At 42.2% G+C, this 17,291-nt stretch overlaps 3 protein-coding genes across 4 annotated transcripts in view; all 3 read left to right on the top strand.

The window, feature by feature from the left end:
* Positions 1-1,778, top strand: part of rnf169 (ring finger protein 169) — a 5,936-nt gene extending 4,158 nt beyond the window's left edge. The window contains 2 exon segments of the mRNA XM_025058194.1: positions 8-963; positions 965-1,778. Coding sequence (XP_024913962.1) covers positions 8-963; positions 965-1,147 — 1,139 coding nt within the window. The 3' untranslated portion in view covers positions 1,148-1,778.
* A 427-nt stretch (positions 1,779-2,205) lies between these two features.
* On the top strand, positions 2,206-4,594 carry spcs2 (signal peptidase complex subunit 2). Its single transcript, XM_008315467.3, has 5 exons — positions 2,206-2,342; positions 2,989-3,072; positions 3,201-3,361; positions 3,472-3,606; positions 3,854-4,594. Exons 1-5 carry the CDS (start codon positions 2,301-2,303, stop codon positions 4,038-4,040), a joined length of 609 nt encoding a protein of 202 aa, XP_008313689.1. The 5' UTR covers positions 2,206-2,300; the 3' UTR covers positions 4,041-4,594.
* Positions 4,595-5,558: 964 nt separating this feature from the next.
* On the top strand, positions 5,559-16,088 carry abcg1 (ATP-binding cassette, sub-family G (WHITE), member 1). 2 transcript variants are annotated; one of them, XM_008315468.3, is made up of 15 exons: positions 5,559-6,055; positions 7,362-7,599; positions 11,040-11,157; positions 11,419-11,551; positions 11,637-11,687; positions 11,929-12,074; positions 12,213-12,336; positions 12,899-13,013; positions 13,093-13,238; positions 13,637-13,738; positions 13,827-13,995; positions 14,099-14,199; positions 14,670-14,828; positions 14,928-15,046; positions 15,275-16,088. In XM_008315468.3, the coding sequence occupies exons 1-15, from the start codon at positions 5,993-5,995 to the stop codon at positions 15,501-15,503; spliced, it is 2,013 nt and encodes a 670-aa protein (XP_008313690.1). In that variant the 5' UTR covers positions 5,559-5,992; the 3' UTR covers positions 15,504-16,088. The 2 variants fall into 2 exon arrangements, with proteins under 2 accessions (XP_008313690.1, XP_024913887.1); XM_025058119.1 differs by having other exon boundaries at positions 5,559-7,599.
* Positions 16,089-17,291: the final 1,203 nt, after the last annotated feature.

The following is a 17,291-nucleotide window of genomic DNA, read 5'->3' as shown; positions in this document are numbered from 1 at the left end:
CGGGGGGGGGGCAGTCACAGCTTCACCGCGGGAATGCTCCTCTCCTCTGAGAACAGTCAGTCTGTCTTGGAGTCCATCACCAACCCTGACCGAAGGCTGACATGGCGGGCTGTAGTGACATCATCATCACTGTCGTCTTCAACCCCTCTATTTATTCCTCCTTCCCGACCGGAGTGCTCCATCAGCCCTGAAAGTAATGACAGCATCTCTGAGGAGCTCAACCACTTCAAGCCTATAGTCTGCTCCCCATGCACACCCCCCAAAAGGCTCCCAGACGGTCGCCTCATGGAGCCGACCATTGTGAAGTCCACGCCACGAAATCTAACACGTGGCCTGCAGAAGTCTACGAGCTACGAGGCCAGTCCTGCTGTGCTGCAGAAGTGGAGGCAAATCGAACTGGACCGTCAGAACCTCAAGGTGAACTCCAAAGCCACATTGACGAGCCCTGTTGCTGAGGTCCAAAACAAGGCTCCCAGTGGAGAAGAAGCTATAAAGGTCCGTGTTTCTGCTGGCACCGGCGATGGTGTGACACCCATCAACAAGCGGAAGCTCCTGTTTGATCCCCCTACTGTAGACACAGACACTACCCAGAAACAGTCGGTGAAGATCAGGGTTCCTGCGATTCGCTACAGCAGTGAGATGGTGACCTTCAGAGGCAGCTCAGACTTTGAGCCAACAGTATTCTGTCCTGAGTCCTGCAGCGGAGGGATGCTCTTTGGTCGGAAACAATCTTTCTCGCCATACTCGAAGAACTCGGGATTCCAGTCGTGCAAATCGGTGCCAAAGGACTCACAGAGTCCAAGGAAGGAGTCGGACAGTGGCATCCTTAACCAGTCTACCTCAAGGCGAGGAAAGAAGAGGAAGCAGAAGACCAAACATTTAGACTCAGACTGTGACGCTGACGTGAAAAGGAGCCGCCCACTCAGCCAGGAGGCCTTCGATGAGCTTTCTGTCTGTACGCCAAATTCATCAGGAACACCAGGACCACATTTTAGCACTAAATCTGCAGAGACAATTTGATTTGGAGAACCAGGCCGTCAACCACAGGGGCACCACCAGTGCATACTTCCTGCGGTCCTGGATGTCCAATCATAACCGAAGGAGGCGTGGCTTGAGGAGATCCAGGCGTCTCATAAAAAAGCACTAGATCAGATTTTTCAGCTGATGTTGCACAAGGTCAGCCAGAAAACAGTTTCTTTATGCAAAGTAGTGAAGGTTGAATAAGAATTGTTTGTAAAGAATCATGAGCTTATTTTTTTAGGTTTTGTCCATCTGCACCAGCATGTAGCTAGAGTGGCAGTAAAAATCATCAGCTACAACACTTTAGTCAGAAATGACATCAGCTCTCTCCGCTTGCTGCCATTGCTCTTTTCTATTTAATGGATCGGGACTAAGACCAGATTCTGGTCCTCCACCATTCCTGCCATTGATGTCTTCCAGTCCGAACTTTCCTCTGATGCTTCTGTTTTCCGTGTAGCTGTCACTGCAGACCATGTGGACTGCAGCCTAGCCCAAACACATTAGAAGGAGAAAACACCTAAAGTCCTGACCCTTAATGGACCTGGACAAGCCTTCCAGATCTGAAGGATGTTTTTTAAGTGAGACCACAGGAGCTTTACTGATGAACATTTTATAAAGTTACACTAAAGACTGGAGTCTGAAGTTGTCCGTCAGTGTTGAAGTGTGAGTTTAAAGTTGAATGCCAAACAGCCACAGGCTGTTGATGATGATGATGGTGGTGATGATTGATATGTATGAGGATAAAGACCTGAGACAACTGCCTTTGTATTTTTTTACTTTGTTAAACTTACAGTGTAGGAAGAAACATTACAGTAAGACAACTAGGCCAAATTATGGTTTGGCCTAATTCACTGCCTGGCGCACACACACAGGCCATATGAAACATTGATGGCTTAAAACATTGGACAGCTTTATAAAAGAACATAAATGTCTTGTTGTTGATCAAATGGATTAACACATAGACAAGAAGACAAATACAATATTAAACAACAATGAAATTAAAACTTTTTTGGAGAGCTTGCAGCAGCACCCCCTCTCATACAGGTGGCGCCGAAGCCCAGCGCCTGTGATATATATATGTATACCTATGGAATTTAGTTTATTTTCACTGTTAGTGTTTTCCGTGTTAAGTATAATCATGTCCGGGATACACAAAGGCCAAAAATAAGTGCAAAGGGAGAAAAAAAGAAACGAGAGACGCGCATGTTCCAGTCAGATCCAGCAGAGCGCCAATCAGAGACGGACAGATCACGGCTTCCGTATTGGTGGTAAAAAGAAACATGGCTGCCGCGAGGAACGGGAAGAACGGTCTACTGGAGAAAGTAAGCTTTCTACATCTCACATCTATGTTTCACAGCTTAATGAATCGACAGTTCTGTCTTTAAATGTCAGTTAAGTTCATCTGAGGAATTTTAGGTTTAATTTGTGATGCAGGCGTGTTACGGTGGTACGTTGAGCTAAAGTTGCTAACAGGCTAAATGAACGTGTTGTCTGCAGCGAGCGAAGGAAACAAACATCCTTGACATTTCTGTATTAATATGACGGTTCTATTTCCTCATCCCAAGCTGCGGTTATTTATATATGAGCTATTGCACCATGTCGAGTTTTGATTACACCTAGCTATGGGTAATCCATCTTCAAAAGCGTGAATTGATGCAGTGAGTACTGACGTCACATTGTGGATGCCACCGATGGGTGTCTTTGCTTTAAACGGTTTAAAACTTTTTTAATGAAGCGTTTGTGTTTGGAACATGGTCACTGTTCGAATACGAGTTGTTAAACGCGTTGGTCATGGTGTTTTATTTGGTGTCAAACTGCTCGGATGTTTACTGTTTGAGAACAGCTGGAACATCTGCGACATTCTCACCCCATGTTACGACCTGGATGAAACAAACTACAAACCATGTAACACAACATGATGCAAGCTAGCCGACTACCATTATGTGTTCATTTTTGCTTGTTTTTCAGTGGAAAATCGATGAGAAACCAGTGAAAATTGATAAATGGGATGGAGCTGCTGTCAAAAACTCCCTGGATGATGCAGCAAAGAAGGTTTTATAAATTGTATTTTTAAAAAACAGTTTGGAAATGGTTTTTGGACATGAGTACTCATTGGCATCAGGATCTTCGGTGTTCCTCCTAAGCACTCGTCTGATTGGTTATGTTCTACTTTCCTGCAGGTGTTGCTGGAAAAGTACGGTTACGTGGAGAACTTCAGTCTGGTGGATGGCCGTCTGTTGATCTGTACTGTATCATGTCTTTTTGCCATGTTGGCCCTGGTGTGGGACTACCTGCATCCCTTCCCTGAGTCCAGACCAGTGCTGGCCTGCTGTGTCATTTCATATCCTGCCTCTGCATGACAATGTTGATGTTAAATGACAGAAACTGCATGCATTTATGTGTTGTCTGTGTGAACAAAAACTGTTAACTCTTTAACTCTCACTCCTTCACGTACTTCGTCATGATGGGCATCCTGACACTCTACACGTCCTACAAAGAGAAGAATATCTTCCTGGTAGCACTGCAGAGGGATCCAGCAGGGATGGATCCAGACCACGTGTGGACACTTTCATCCTCTCTCAAACGGTCAGTGCTTTAACAACTAACACTAACCTCGGAAATTTAAACCAAAAAAGCAGCTCACCATAGCTGCATGTGGTAATGTGGACAGCACTGTTTTTTTGTATTAAAATGATGACAAGCAGCACATCTATAAATTGTAATTTAAATAAATGATTAAATTACAATTTTAAACTTTTAACCTCTGGACTTTTTTCTGTACATAGCAATTCAAACATTCATGGCTTCCCCTATTGTCTGTCTTTCTTCACAGGTTTGATGATCAGTACACACTCAGAGTTTCCTTTACTGATGGGAAGTCCCGCAGGTTTAGGGAGGCAGAGTTCATGCGCTCGGTGTCGGCCTTCTTTGATGAGAATGGCACACTGGTGATGGACCAGTTTGAAAAGTGTGTTTCTAAACTGCACGACACACTGTCGTCTGACAAGAAGTCAAAGTAAAACAGTGTGGTCACGGTGGTGGCTTGTGATGAAACAGCTAGACGTCCACTGCAGAAGCACATGATGTCACCATGTGGTAGTTTACCACCTTAGTGAGGACCAGACTGTTTCTTGTGCAGATGATTTCTGTGAGTTGAATTCAGAGAAAAATGAATAAAATTCACTGGAATCATCAACAATCTTTCCCACCTGTTGTCTGCGGTGTGGCAGAAGTCTTCAGAAACAAAAAAAACAAATTTTCTTTTTTTTTTTTTACTTCATTTCAACTTATCCTATTTTACTTTTCAATTAGCAATTGTTTATTTTGCCATCAAACAGCAGCTGTGTCAGTAACACTCTACTGTGTTAGTAACACATTATAGTAGCCAAAAAAGTCAGGCAATTCTCTAAAGCCATCTCAACTTTTTTAGGCACAGATGTTTGAGGTCATCGTCTTTCATTTTTGGGTTTTCTGACAACCAAAACAGAAATTTGTCTTAATGTGGACCACATTTAATTTTAACCATATGTATGTAAACATCGTGACAAAATTAAAGAGGGATTCTGTTACACAATGTAGTTGTTGAGTTTTTGCTGTAATACTGTACTTTGGCCTACAGAGGTCACTACTTAGTTAAGACTCTGGTTAAGTTAGTCGATTCGTTTCTCTTCTTTATGGACTCAGAGGAGTGACCTTTTAAAAATTATATAAATACGTTGTTTACTCTACTAATATTGTTCTTGGGTGGATCAGTTGGTTCCATATTTAAGAGACACATTTATTACATTTCACTGCAGACTGTTCACATGGTTGATGATGATCTGTACATTTGATAATAGCTGAATTATTTTGAGACTCTACAGTTCTCTTCCCAAGCATCTGGCCAATCTGACATATTTTTAAAAGACAAGGTTAATTTGTTTTTTACATGTGAATTAAATAAGCAATTAAAAATGTTAGATCTATATACTTTTTAGTATTCTCTTGCTTTTGAGACTGTTCTGCATAATTGTGTGAACGTTTTTGAGGTGTTTTTTATCTATTAAAAAAGTCAATTTAAAAAAAAACCCAACCATATATACTCTACCCGTTTATTAATTTTTTTAAATTAAATCCAGCCTCAATCTGCATTTTTTTCAGAAGGTGGAATGCAACTGTAGAAAATCCATGATCGTCCATGCAAACAGTGTCACAAACTGGGTTTCCTCATCAACAGTTACAACAGTCCATTTGACCATAGACTGTTTATAAGAACAGGACACAGTTTTCTCAGTTGTATGTTGTAGTTAGAGTCTGATGCTGCAGGGAAACATCTGCAGTCGTTCTGAAAGTCAGTTGATTTGCATAGACATCATTGGAAATATAATGTTTGTAGAAACAGATGGAAAAGTTTTATTTACATCAACAGTCAAAGGAACCAAACTTTTTGTAGAAATAAAAAGAGATTAGAGTAATTCTAAAACCAGCTCAGAACCTTTACTGATTTGCTTTTGTTTATTCATTCTTTGGGTGAAGTTTCTCTCTTTTACTCCTTGCTGATATGGGTGAAGTTTCTCTCTTTTACTCCTTTCAACAGAATAACAAAAAACTGGTTTGGTGAATGTAGGTTATGGACCAAAGGTTTGGGTGGTGATCTGGATGTAATTCAGATTTTTAAAATATAAAAATGTTCACGTCATTGTAGGAAATAGACAAGAGGCTGATAAATGGTGCTTTACACAAGAAGTTCCCAAATTATTATCTTTATTGTTTTTATACATTTCTTTGATCTTTCATGGTAATTTGTTCACTGTTGTTTTGTGTTTTTTTGTGCATACACGTTCATTGTCTCTTTAAAACCCTGGTTCACAGGTCATCTTCACAGGGCATGGTCACTGTCAGGAGGGGGCGTGGCCACAGTGTGGGCTGGTGTGTGTCCTCAGGCAGTGATTAGACGTGAGTGAGAGAGGCTCAGCGTCAGTGTCCCACGGCCATGGCCTGTCTGATGGCTGCCTTGTCTGTTCACAACGCCAGCGTCACCAATGCTGTCATCATGGTGAGTCCAGAGTCTGCAAACTGACTGAGGGGACAGACAGAGGACAGGTGATAAGGACAAAAACTAAGGGGAACAGACTGGAAATAAGTCAAGCGGACAGGGGAAGAGGACAGGCATTAAGGAGAGTGAGGGGACAGACAAAGGACAGGTGTGTGAGTACAGGTATGTATTGAGGACAAAACTTCCAGTACAGAATGAGAATGAATTAAGAGGATAGACAGTGAAGTGAGACACAGACTGAGGAAAGACACCTGTACAAGAACATAAGGAGATGCAGTTGGTGGACGGACAGCAGATGGACATCATTCTTATATAAAACAGTCATGACATAAAAAGTGCCAAACTTTGGACAAAGATGGAATGAGAAAAGGAAAGGCACAAAAAGTTTGACGTGGTATTTTATGTATAACTTAGTCAAATGTCAGTAACAGAAGGAGAATTTTCAATTGGAAAGTTTCTGTGACCACAAACAGCACCAGTTCTTAGGGTTAAATGTGGTACCATTCTTGAAAGAACTCAACAGGTTGGTGCTTGTTCCAGACCTGATGGAAATCTTCTGTGGACGTAGTCTGGGTCAAACTTTGTCTTGTCGTGTAATCCCAGACACAGGGATTACGACAGCCTCAAAGACTCAGCCAGACTTTTTTGGTTGAAGTCATCACCTTTAATATTTTTAATTATAGTTTAATTTATTTTTTTAATCCTCTGAAGAGAATCTCTCTGTTGTCTAATGTCTTTCGCAGTTTTTTTGTTTGCTTGACTTTGTGTTTAAACTGGAGGTTCAGATTTTTGGCTGCAGATCAGACCCATCTTCACCACATGTTTATGGACATTGAGTGTCTGTACATGTCTGTACCTGCGTCTTATTGGAGATCACAGGCCATAAGAAAAAAAAGGGATCTTTGTTTCTTAAATTCCTGCTAGTGTATCAGTGTTGTGTTCCACTCAACACTCCTAGGTTTTAAACTGAGCCAGGAAATTCTGAGTAAAAGTGAAAGTAAGAACAAAACTAGATTGTTTTATTTTGTTACTAATACTTTTCATGACTTTTTCGTTTGGTGGTGCTCCGTGGGATTTCTTGAATGTGGAATATGTGCATGGCTCAAATAAAGGTTAAGAAGAACTAGACTACAGTATATGTTGTTATTTGATGGAGATTCCTATTCTGTTGTTATTATGCAAAGTAATGAAACATGTAAGGACATGTGTAACCAGCTGCTTTGAATATGTGTGCATGGCTGTGAATGGGACTGGGGATGACCTTTCACCTTTTGAACCTCATGTCAGTTTCTTGTCCCACCTTCAGAACAGCAACGGACCGCCTGACCTGATGTTGGATGTTGGGTCGGTAAGCATCAGTATGGACCAGAGGCCTGTAGGGGGCAGCCAGCGGAGACCTCTGCTGCAGGTGCTTGTGAAGAAGGTGGACAACAACCTGATGGAAACCCAGAGGTTCTCTTCGTTACCACGGAGACCGGCGATCGATATTGAATTTAAGGACGTGTCGTACTCTGTCAGAGAGGGCCCCTGCTGGAGAAAGAGAGGTATTGCACCAGCATCACTCTCCTGTGTAGATGGCGTTCATTAGACTATGCAGACAATGTGGCACTTTATATCTGTTAACACTTGAACTCTGGTAACATCCATGGTCAGTCCAGTATGATGGTAAGAACTAAAAATACTAATGTAATTTGTCAGAAAAAGTCTAATCAATCAAAATATGCCATGAGCATTAGCAGCATATTTCCAGACATACTAGGGTTTGTGGACCTCCTGTTGAAGGTTTTTGACATATGTTTCTGGAATAGTAATTCATTTTTTGTTCATAGAAGATTTACCTTTGGTCTCTGTATCGGGTCAGTTTTGATTCATGGGGCAGAACTGATTGTTTCTGTGTCATATGTCAGTGTCACTGACTGAGACCTGGTTCTGGAGCTGGTGTCCTGTAGGCACCGTGCTGACTCATCAGATTAACAGAGGTCAGTCCTCATGTCCATGTCCGTTGGAGGCTTTGAGGTAACTGTCGATCAACAGAGGCAGGAGTAGTGTGCTCACCGTCCACCTGGACACATGTAGGACCGGGAACATCCAAGAAAAAAGATTTGACAGTCACGAGGATTAGGTTGTGGTCTATATCTGGAGATAGTTGTACGATGAACTGACAGGGATTCACACAGGGTTTGTGCATAGTGGACATGGGAAAGCATTTTTGTAAATTACTGTTGTTGGTTGACTGTATGTGAGTGTGTGTGTGTTAATCTGTTAATCTGCTCTGTTCTAAAAAGCCTGGAGGTCAGATTAAAGGCAGCTCGCTCTCGTTCTGACTCCAAACAAGAGAAACATAAATAAAGGCGTGTTTTCCTGGTCAGGGTGGGAAATTCCACGTTACGCAGAACGACAATGAAGGGGTCGATGGCGTTTTGAGGACGTTGCATTAATGCAGTTCTTTTACCAGCAGCAGTTTTAAATATTTGCCCCCGCATCAGTGGCTTTAAGTTATCGTCTAAACAATAATTCTACTCAATTATTTGACCGGTCCATGGATTGTTTCACCTTAAATGTCTAATTTATTATCAGTTTATAATTTCACTGCTGAGATTTGGACAGATTTTCAGAAAATCAATAAATTAAATTAAAAAATCTTTTTATTCTTCTGAAAAGTATTTCCTGCCCTTTGGTGTGTGTTTCACTCAGCCAAACTGAATGTGTGAACAAAAAAGTTCCTCTCCTGTTTCAGACTCTGGCCAAAAGACAAAGAAAAAGGAAAAAATGAAAAGAAAAGAAAAAAAAACATTCAGATGTGAAATCTGACCTGGAATCTGCTCAGTGTAAAGACTCAGGCTCCACCCACACTGACAGCTGCTGCCGTCCTCATTTCACATTTTCTACTGACCAAAAATAAAAGAATCTACAGTAAAACAGTCGATATGTTGGTACTGTGGCGACAGTGAGGCCTTTACTCAAAAGCTGTGGCAGCGTCTTGGTTCCAAACTAGAATTAGTTAACTCAGTTTTAATACCCACACCATAGTTGTTCAATCAGAATAGGTGAGAGTGATATTGTCATGTGTCTGATACTGACCGCAGCACTGATGCTGTTTTGGAATACTTCTACACAAACTACGTTGGTAATTCAAACCTGCAGACAAGTTTCTGTCTTTGTTGACAAGGAAACATCCTGACACTTGGATGTGTGAAGATGTGTGTATGCTACAGTGGACACGTGTAGACATTTATGGACATATGTGGACAATTATGGTCAATTAAGTGTGAGGGTATGTCTGTGAAGACTCTCATTCATCCAGGTCATGTTATCCATAGATTTGAGCTGTAAGCAACTGGACTTCTTCTTGGAGCTTGAAAGACATTTGGTTCCTCAGCTGAGAAACTTCATCAGTGTGTGGACGTGTGGGGACATGAGTGGACATGTTTGGACATGTGAGGACATGTGAGTGTGGGTTCCTTTGGACAAGTGCGTGTGGACATGTGTCCATGGCCTGTTGTTGTTGCTGGTTTGTTTCTTTAAGTCTTTAATGAGATGCTCTCAGAGTCTGAACTCACTTTCCTTTTGAAAAACAAACATTTTGTTCTCACAGAGGTTTTAGTTTCACTGAGCTCTGAAACCAGCTCTGCTCAAGTGTGAGGAAAATTCCTCCTTCACCTCCTCCTCTACTTCCTCCTTCCACCCCCGATGAAAATAATTGTTAATCTGTTGCTGTACGAGCTGAGAGTACAGAAGAGTCTTCATAAATGTGTACATCTGACTGTGACTGTGCGGGTCACTGCAGTACAGTGTATAATACTGCTGAGTGACACAGACGTGTTGCAGTACAGTGTGTGTATTCCTGCAGAAGAGGTAACTGTTGGTCAAAGGATTTAATCCATTCCAGTGGGTTATAATCTGATAATCTCATTAAACAGTGTTCAGTCTTCATCAGCAGATAAATACTGCAGGTTATTTTCAACAGCCTCTTTGTTTTCCCTCGTATATACTGTATATATATACTGTATATTTATAATTACCTAAACTAACACCTCAAAATGTCTAAAAGGCAACAATAATTTACAATCGTAGAAGGGTCATAAAATATTTCTGTAATATTTCCATACAACCTTTCTCAGTATTTCTTTTTTATTTGAATCATCATCATTTCATACAAACACAAATGCAACAAAAGCCATAACACAGATACCTTTAAATATATAAAAACTACCAGATTATTGTCATTTGGAGAAGATAATCCAGCAGTCAGTCTGCTGACAGACAAACAAACACAGAGGTGTCCTGTGTCTGTGGTTCGTTTCATCTGCCTGATAAAAAACAAAACAACCCATGACTGATATATTTCTTTGTTTTTAAACAAATAGAAATCAAATAATAAGAACGATAAAAATAAGAAAATTAAATTGAATGGAATTTAAACATGATAAATAATGAAGTCCATGAAGTTTTAGATCTTGTTTAAACACATGAGAGCTGTCCTGTGTTTTTTGTCCCTTTAATTGTCCAAAGTCTGATGTTATCACGTTTTATAGTTAAAACAAAACCACTGATTAAAAATCTCAAAGACTTTCTGTGTATCTACAGAATTACAGATTCATAAATGAATCCATTCTAAAGACCAGAAACGATTCACTTCTGTGTAAAGTCTGTTTTCTTTTCTTTTAGTGAATGAGTTTCATTTCCTGTTTGAACTGTAATCTGGAACCGTGAAGGTTCTCCACAGGGTTCTCTGTGTGTGACTTGTTCTCACATCACAGATCTTGTCTGTACTGATAGAATCTATTGATCGGAGCAGATTATTCAAACCTCAGTGGATATGGGGGAGTGGGATAGGGGTGACTGTGGCATCAGTGAGAGTGAAACCAGAGAGATAGAAATTCTGTAGACTGAGCTGAAACCTGAATCACTGCAATGTGGACAAAGAGCTGTGTTCCTCAGAGCGGCTGGGAACCTGTGGACTCATTGTTTCTGTTCTCCTCAGGTTACAAGACTCTGCTCAAAGGGATTTCAGGAAAATTCACGAGTGGAGACCTGGTGGCCATAATGGGGCCCTCAGGAGCCGGGAAGTCCACGCTCATGAATATCCTGGCTGGGTACAGGTGAGGTCTCCACGCCTGAGGGCTGGTTCTGTACTGTAGATCAGAGCAGAACTGTTCTGCTCTAGTGGTACGTCCAAGTGAACCAGTTAACACCTCTTTAAAAATGTCAAGAATCCAATGAGATCAAACCAAAGTGTATCTGTCCTCATGGGTATAAAGTACCAGCTAACTGGGATTAGTTCTTAGTTCTTGATTCCAAACACCAGTAGTTCAGTCTCTCTGCTGGACTGGCCCAGTACTAATGTTGGTGGCTGTGACCAGGGAAACCGGAATGAAGGGTGAGATCCTGATCAACGGTCGACCCAGAGACCTGCGCTCCTTCAGGAAGGTTTCCTGTTACATCATGCAGGACGACATGCTGCTGCCCCACCTGACCGTCCACGAGGCCATGATGGTAAAACGCACAGATTCAAACGTCCAGGTCCAGACTGGGACCTAGTACTGATCCAGTTCTTCACCTGCTGCCCTTGTTTCTGCAGGTGTCTGCTAACCTCAAACTGCAGGAAAAGGCGGAGACTCGCAAAGAGATGGTTAGTTTGAATCCCTTCCTTTTACTGTTGTGAGGTTTATCGTTGTCAGTGTTCTGGCACTGCAGTCAGCCTCGAGTCCACAGCAGAGCAGGCACCACAATGTGATGGAGTATTCTGAAGAAATTAGTGTAGAGTAGGTGAATGTACCATGGAGTATTCGTATCGGTGTACGCAGTATGAGTAAAGATAAACAGAAGTTTCTTTCTAAAGTTACTGAGTTACTGAGTGTCTGTGGATTCAGGTCCGGGAGATTCTGACGGCTCTGGGTTTAATGGAATGCGCTGAAACCAGGACATCACACCTGTCTGGTGGTCAGAGGAAGAGACTGGCCATCGCTCTGGAGCTGGTCTACAATCCACCAGTCATGTTCTTTGATGAGCCCACCAGGTCAGAGGGTTCACTGACTGACAGACAGTTTTATTGTCACTGTGGTCCGAGGTAGCAACTGGTTTCTAGAAAGCTTAGTTTGTACTCTTATTAACTGTCTCCTTGTGTCCCCTGTGTCTCCCTGTATCTCTGTCTCAGTGGTTTGGACAGTTCTTCCTGTTTCCAGGTGCTGTCTCAGCTCAAAGCTCTGGCTCAGGGAGGAAGAACCATCATCTGCACCATCCACCAGCCTAGTGCTAAACTCTTTGAACTCTTTGATAAGGTATCACACTACTACTACTACTACTACTACTATTACTACTACTACTACTACTGCTGCTACTGCTACTACTGCTACTACTACTACTACTACTATTACTATTACTACTACTACTGCTACTACTGCTGCTACTACTGCTACTACTACTACTATTACTCCTGCTGCTACTTCTGCTACTACTGCTACTACTACTACTATTACTCCTGCTGCTACTTCTGCTACTACTGCTACTACTACTACTATTACTCCTGCTGCTACTTCTGCTACTACTGCTACTACTACTACTATTACTCCTGCTGCTACTTCTGCTACTACTGCTACTACTACTACTATTACTATTACTACTACTACTACTACTGCTACTACTGCTGCTACTACTACTGCTTCTACTACTACTGCTACTACTGCTGCTACTACTACTACTACTGCTACTACTGCTACTACTACTACTACTGCTACTACTGCTACTACTACTACTACTACTACTACCGCCCTCACACCATCAGTTAGTTGGGTTTTTATTGCTGGTGGCTGGGTGATCCCAGGTTGTATCTGTGTGTTGCAGCTCTACGTCCTCAGCCAGGGTCAGTGTATCTACAGAGGAAACGTCTCAGGCCTGGTCTCCTACCTCAGAGAGATTGGACTGAACTGCCCCACCTACCACAACCCTGCTGACTTTGGTAAGGGCTGCCTCCCCCAGGAACACCACCTCCACCCTCACAGCAACTGCATTGTCTGCTAACCCCACCTCTCTGACAGTGATGGAGGTGGCGTCAGGAGAATACGGAGATCAGATGGTGCGACTGGTGAAGGCTGTTCAGGACAGGAAGTGTGACACGTGTCATCAGACTGAACTGAATGGAGATGTGAACCTACAACCTGTCCTGTGGCAGGGCACTGAGGAGGTGTGGAGGAAACACGTGGTGTTGGTGGTTGGACGTCTGTACTGTTGCATCACGACTTGATTTAGTCTTTTCTTAGTCTCACCACAACAAATCAGCTTTGTTCTCCCCTTCTTCAAATGTGGATGGATGGTTTAAATGAGGAGTCTGGATTACAGAATATTTTCGTTCTGACATTATTAGATGTCTCATTGATTTTCATTTAATATTCACTTTTCATACGTTTAAGCATGGAGGATTAGGATTAGGGTTAGTAGTTTGTAGTGTGTTAAATTCTAAACCTTAAGGTTAGCTGTGGTTGTATTTCTTTAATGATCTCTTTTTAATTATGTTTACTCTTTAAGGTGTTCTTTATAGTACTGTTATCTTTATTGATCATTATTACTCTGTTGTTGTCTCAGGACTTGGCCTCATCTGAAGGCTGCCACAGATTCTCAGCCAGCTGCATGACCCAGTTCTCCATCCTGTTCAAGAGAACTTTAGTCAGCATCGCCAGAGACTCGGTGAGATGACTCGAGAGCAACACCTGCTGGACAGTCTCTGTCACTCGCTTCCAGCTGTGAATAAATTGTCATCTCCTTGGCTCAACAGGTGCTGACCCACCTGAGAATCCTGTCTCACATCGGGATTGGTTTGTTGATCGGTTTATTGTACCTGGGAATCGGGGATGAAGCCAAGAAGGTTCTGAGCAACTCAGGCTTCCTGTTCTTCTCAATGTTGTTTCTAATGTTTGCAGCGTTGATGCCAACAGTGCTCACGTGTAAGAGTTCAAACAGTGACTCCTCCACCCTTCAGGTTGTTCAGTTCTACACTTCAGTTCTACTCTTGTGACTCACTTCTTAGAGTGCTCTCTTTTCTTTAAGTTCCTCTGGAAATGGGAGTGTTTCTGCGGGAGCACCTGAACTACTGGTACAGCCTGAAGACCTACTACCTCGCTAAAACCATGGCTGACATTCCCTTTCAGGTACGGAGCAAGCAGCAAACAGTCCCTCACTCCCCGTTGCCACTGATCCAAGGAATGGGTGAAAATAGTTTTTCCATAGTGTATGTGTCTGTACAGCATGTTTACAGTTATTGAACCTGTAGCCTTTTAGTGTAATTGGACCAAATTTATTGTCTGGTTTCACAGCTCACCCCTGCTGGACACTGCTGAGCCTGTATTTTACTTTTAATAACATAATACCATTTTATAAAAGTTTCTATCTATTCAATTCTATTTCTATTTAACATGTACATCTTCAGTGAAATGTGCATAAAACAAAAACAACAACAAACGTTTTACTAATAATTTAAGCATTTGACCCGTTTTAACCTGATCACAGTTTAAACTAATCATACTGATTTTTTAGGACTCTTTTATTCATTGCTGCCCCTTAGTGGCTTTATCTTACTGTACATCACAACACAACACAACCATTTCGCTCTGTTTTCCAGGTGGTATTTCCGGTTATGTACTGCAGTATTGTGTACTGGATGACAGCTCAGCCTCCTGATGTTGGACGCTTCCTCCTCTTCCTGTCTCTGGGAATCTTGACTTCCTTTGTGGCCCAAAGTCTGGGTCTGCTGATTGGTGCCGCTTCCAATTCCCTGCAGGTCGTCTCACTTTTTTTAAACAGCTTACCAGCGCCACCTACAGACGTTGCAGATGTCAGTCGTGCCTTCTGGCGTCACTCACTGATGTGTTTCCTGTAGGTGGCAACATTTGTCGGCCCTGTCACAGCAATTCCGGTCCTGCTGTTTTCGGGCTTCTTTGTCAGTTTTGATACCATTCCCTGGTACCTGCAGTGGATGTCATACATATCCTATGTCAGGTGGGGGCGCTGTTTACTTTTACATTTTAAACTGATAACCATAGATACTGATAAAAAGACACCCTAACATAGGTTATAGATAGATTATTTTTATTTTACTATTATCTCTATTATTCAGAGAGTATAAACATAATAACCATACAATAAATGAACTCTAATCAAGCACTAGTATTAGTACTTCAAATCGAATCCATTCCTGCCCCTCATGTGACCATTAATGACTTACAGGTATGGTTTTGAAGGCGTCATCCTGTCCATCTATGGCCTGGATAGACAAGATCTTCACTGTGACGAAGATGACACCTGTCACTTCCAAAAGTCCGAGGCCATCCTGAAGGAGCTGGACATGCTGGATGCCAAACTCTACCTTGACTTCATCGTCCTCGCCATCTTCTTCTTCTCCTTAAGGCTACTGGTGTACTTTGTCCTGAGGTACAAGATCAGTGCTGAAAGGTAGACCAGGACCAGGACCAGGACTGTGTGATCAGAGTGTTTTAAGTCCAGTGCTCCTGTGTTCTGTCACCACATGTGACATGTGACAAGGTCACTGAACTCTGACTCTACTTTGGCTTCAGAAACAATGTGAGTAGACACCAACTAGTCTAAGGATACGTCAGAGGTCAGCAGGTCAAAGCCCAAATCCTGCAGAACCAGGAGCTGGTCTCCTGAGTGTCTAAGGACCAGAGGTCCAGGGTGACCTGATCCCTGAATCCTGGACAGTTTCCACCTGATTGATGTTCACGTCACTGTATCGCACACAGCCAGTGATTATACTTCCTTAAGCATTCAGGCAAACAACAACATTTTATTTCATCTGTAAATATTTGGAAACTCCACATGGGACTTTTCCTCAAAAGAGATTTGCTGCTCCTATCTAAAATGTCAGCTTTGCTGACTTCTGCAGCAGACTTCAGTACAAACACAAGTTTATATTGAGTCAATATGTCAAACTGGAGTTTGAATTAATTATTAGAATTGCTTGATAAAACAATGCTATTTGTGTTCATAATCAATTCTTGTGAATAAACATGATCAAAACAAATACCTGCAGGATGTTATCAAGCCTGTGTGACCAGAAGGTGGGGCTGTTTACTCACAGAGGGGACAGAATGAGGTTTATAAGTAACTATCGAGCCAGCGTTAGTCACAGATAAATACATAAATGAAAGAACAGTACAGTGTTTTAAAAAAATCCGTTTAAGCGCGCCCTCTCCTGGACATTTACTGTATCTCCTCCAACACCAGGGGTCACCAACCTTTCTGAAACTGACAGCTACCTCAAAAGCACTGAGTAATATGAAGAGAAACTTGTTTGTTACAGACTTCCACCTTAGGTAGTCCACGGGGGCTACGAGGTGCCCCCGTGGACTAGCAGATGACTTGGCGTCTGACCTGGACTTCTCTGAGTCTTTGAGGGTAAGGGTTAGCCACAGGTGTGAATGTCTGTTTTGACCTGTCCAGGTCATGACCTCTCCTCACCCAGTGTTAGTCTGCACTGTGTCCAATCAGCACAGTGACTCAAATTTCTATTCTCAATGAATAGATGTATTGACCTTTGTTGACCTCTCAATGAATGCAAACAGGCCTGAAGTTGTTTACATCGCATCATTAGGTTTGGTGTTGTTAATGAGGTCCCACAGGTCAAAGGTCGTTTGGCAGTGTCAACATGTCTGTCTCAGAGGAACTTTCACAGTGGACACAATTTGTCCCTTCAGTGCCTCAGTAACAGGATGCTGTGTCCCTGGAGTCCAGAGAGACAACTAATGATGTCCCCCTGGACACCAGAGGACGGACAACAGAAGCACAACAACAGTGTGATGGCCACAACTGTAACATACAAACAACATAACCTTCTCTGTGGTTCGTCCCTGAAGACACGGCTGACTCACATCAACTCTTCACTCTGTTGGAACTTTAGCCTGTCCAAACATTCTTTGGACCCAGGAAGAGGTTATTAAGAAGAGTCATTAATGACACACACACACGCACACACGCACACACACACACACACACACACACAGCGCCTCGGTAACAAACTTTCCATGCTAAAATAAACATACTCACTGAAAAAACTACGGCTAAAAATTCAGCTATATGACATTTGTAATTAAAATGATTTGTCATGTTCTGTTTTTTTGAGTGATATCAAATACAACAACACAACAACCCAGTTTCTTTGATGCCTCAGTTAGTGATTACTTAACAGAAAAATACATTTGTCAGTCTCACTTCCTTGGGTTAGACT

The sequence above is a fragment of the Cynoglossus semilaevis genome, chromosome 8, assembly GCF_000523025.1.
Source record: "Cynoglossus semilaevis isolate Cse_v1.0 chromosome 8, Cse_v1.0, whole genome shotgun sequence".
NCBI classification, from domain to species: Eukaryota; Metazoa; Chordata; class Actinopteri; order Pleuronectiformes; family Cynoglossidae; genus Cynoglossus; species Cynoglossus semilaevis.
Note: the sequence above shows the minus strand (reverse complement) of the source record. Positions and strands in the feature narration are given on the sequence as shown.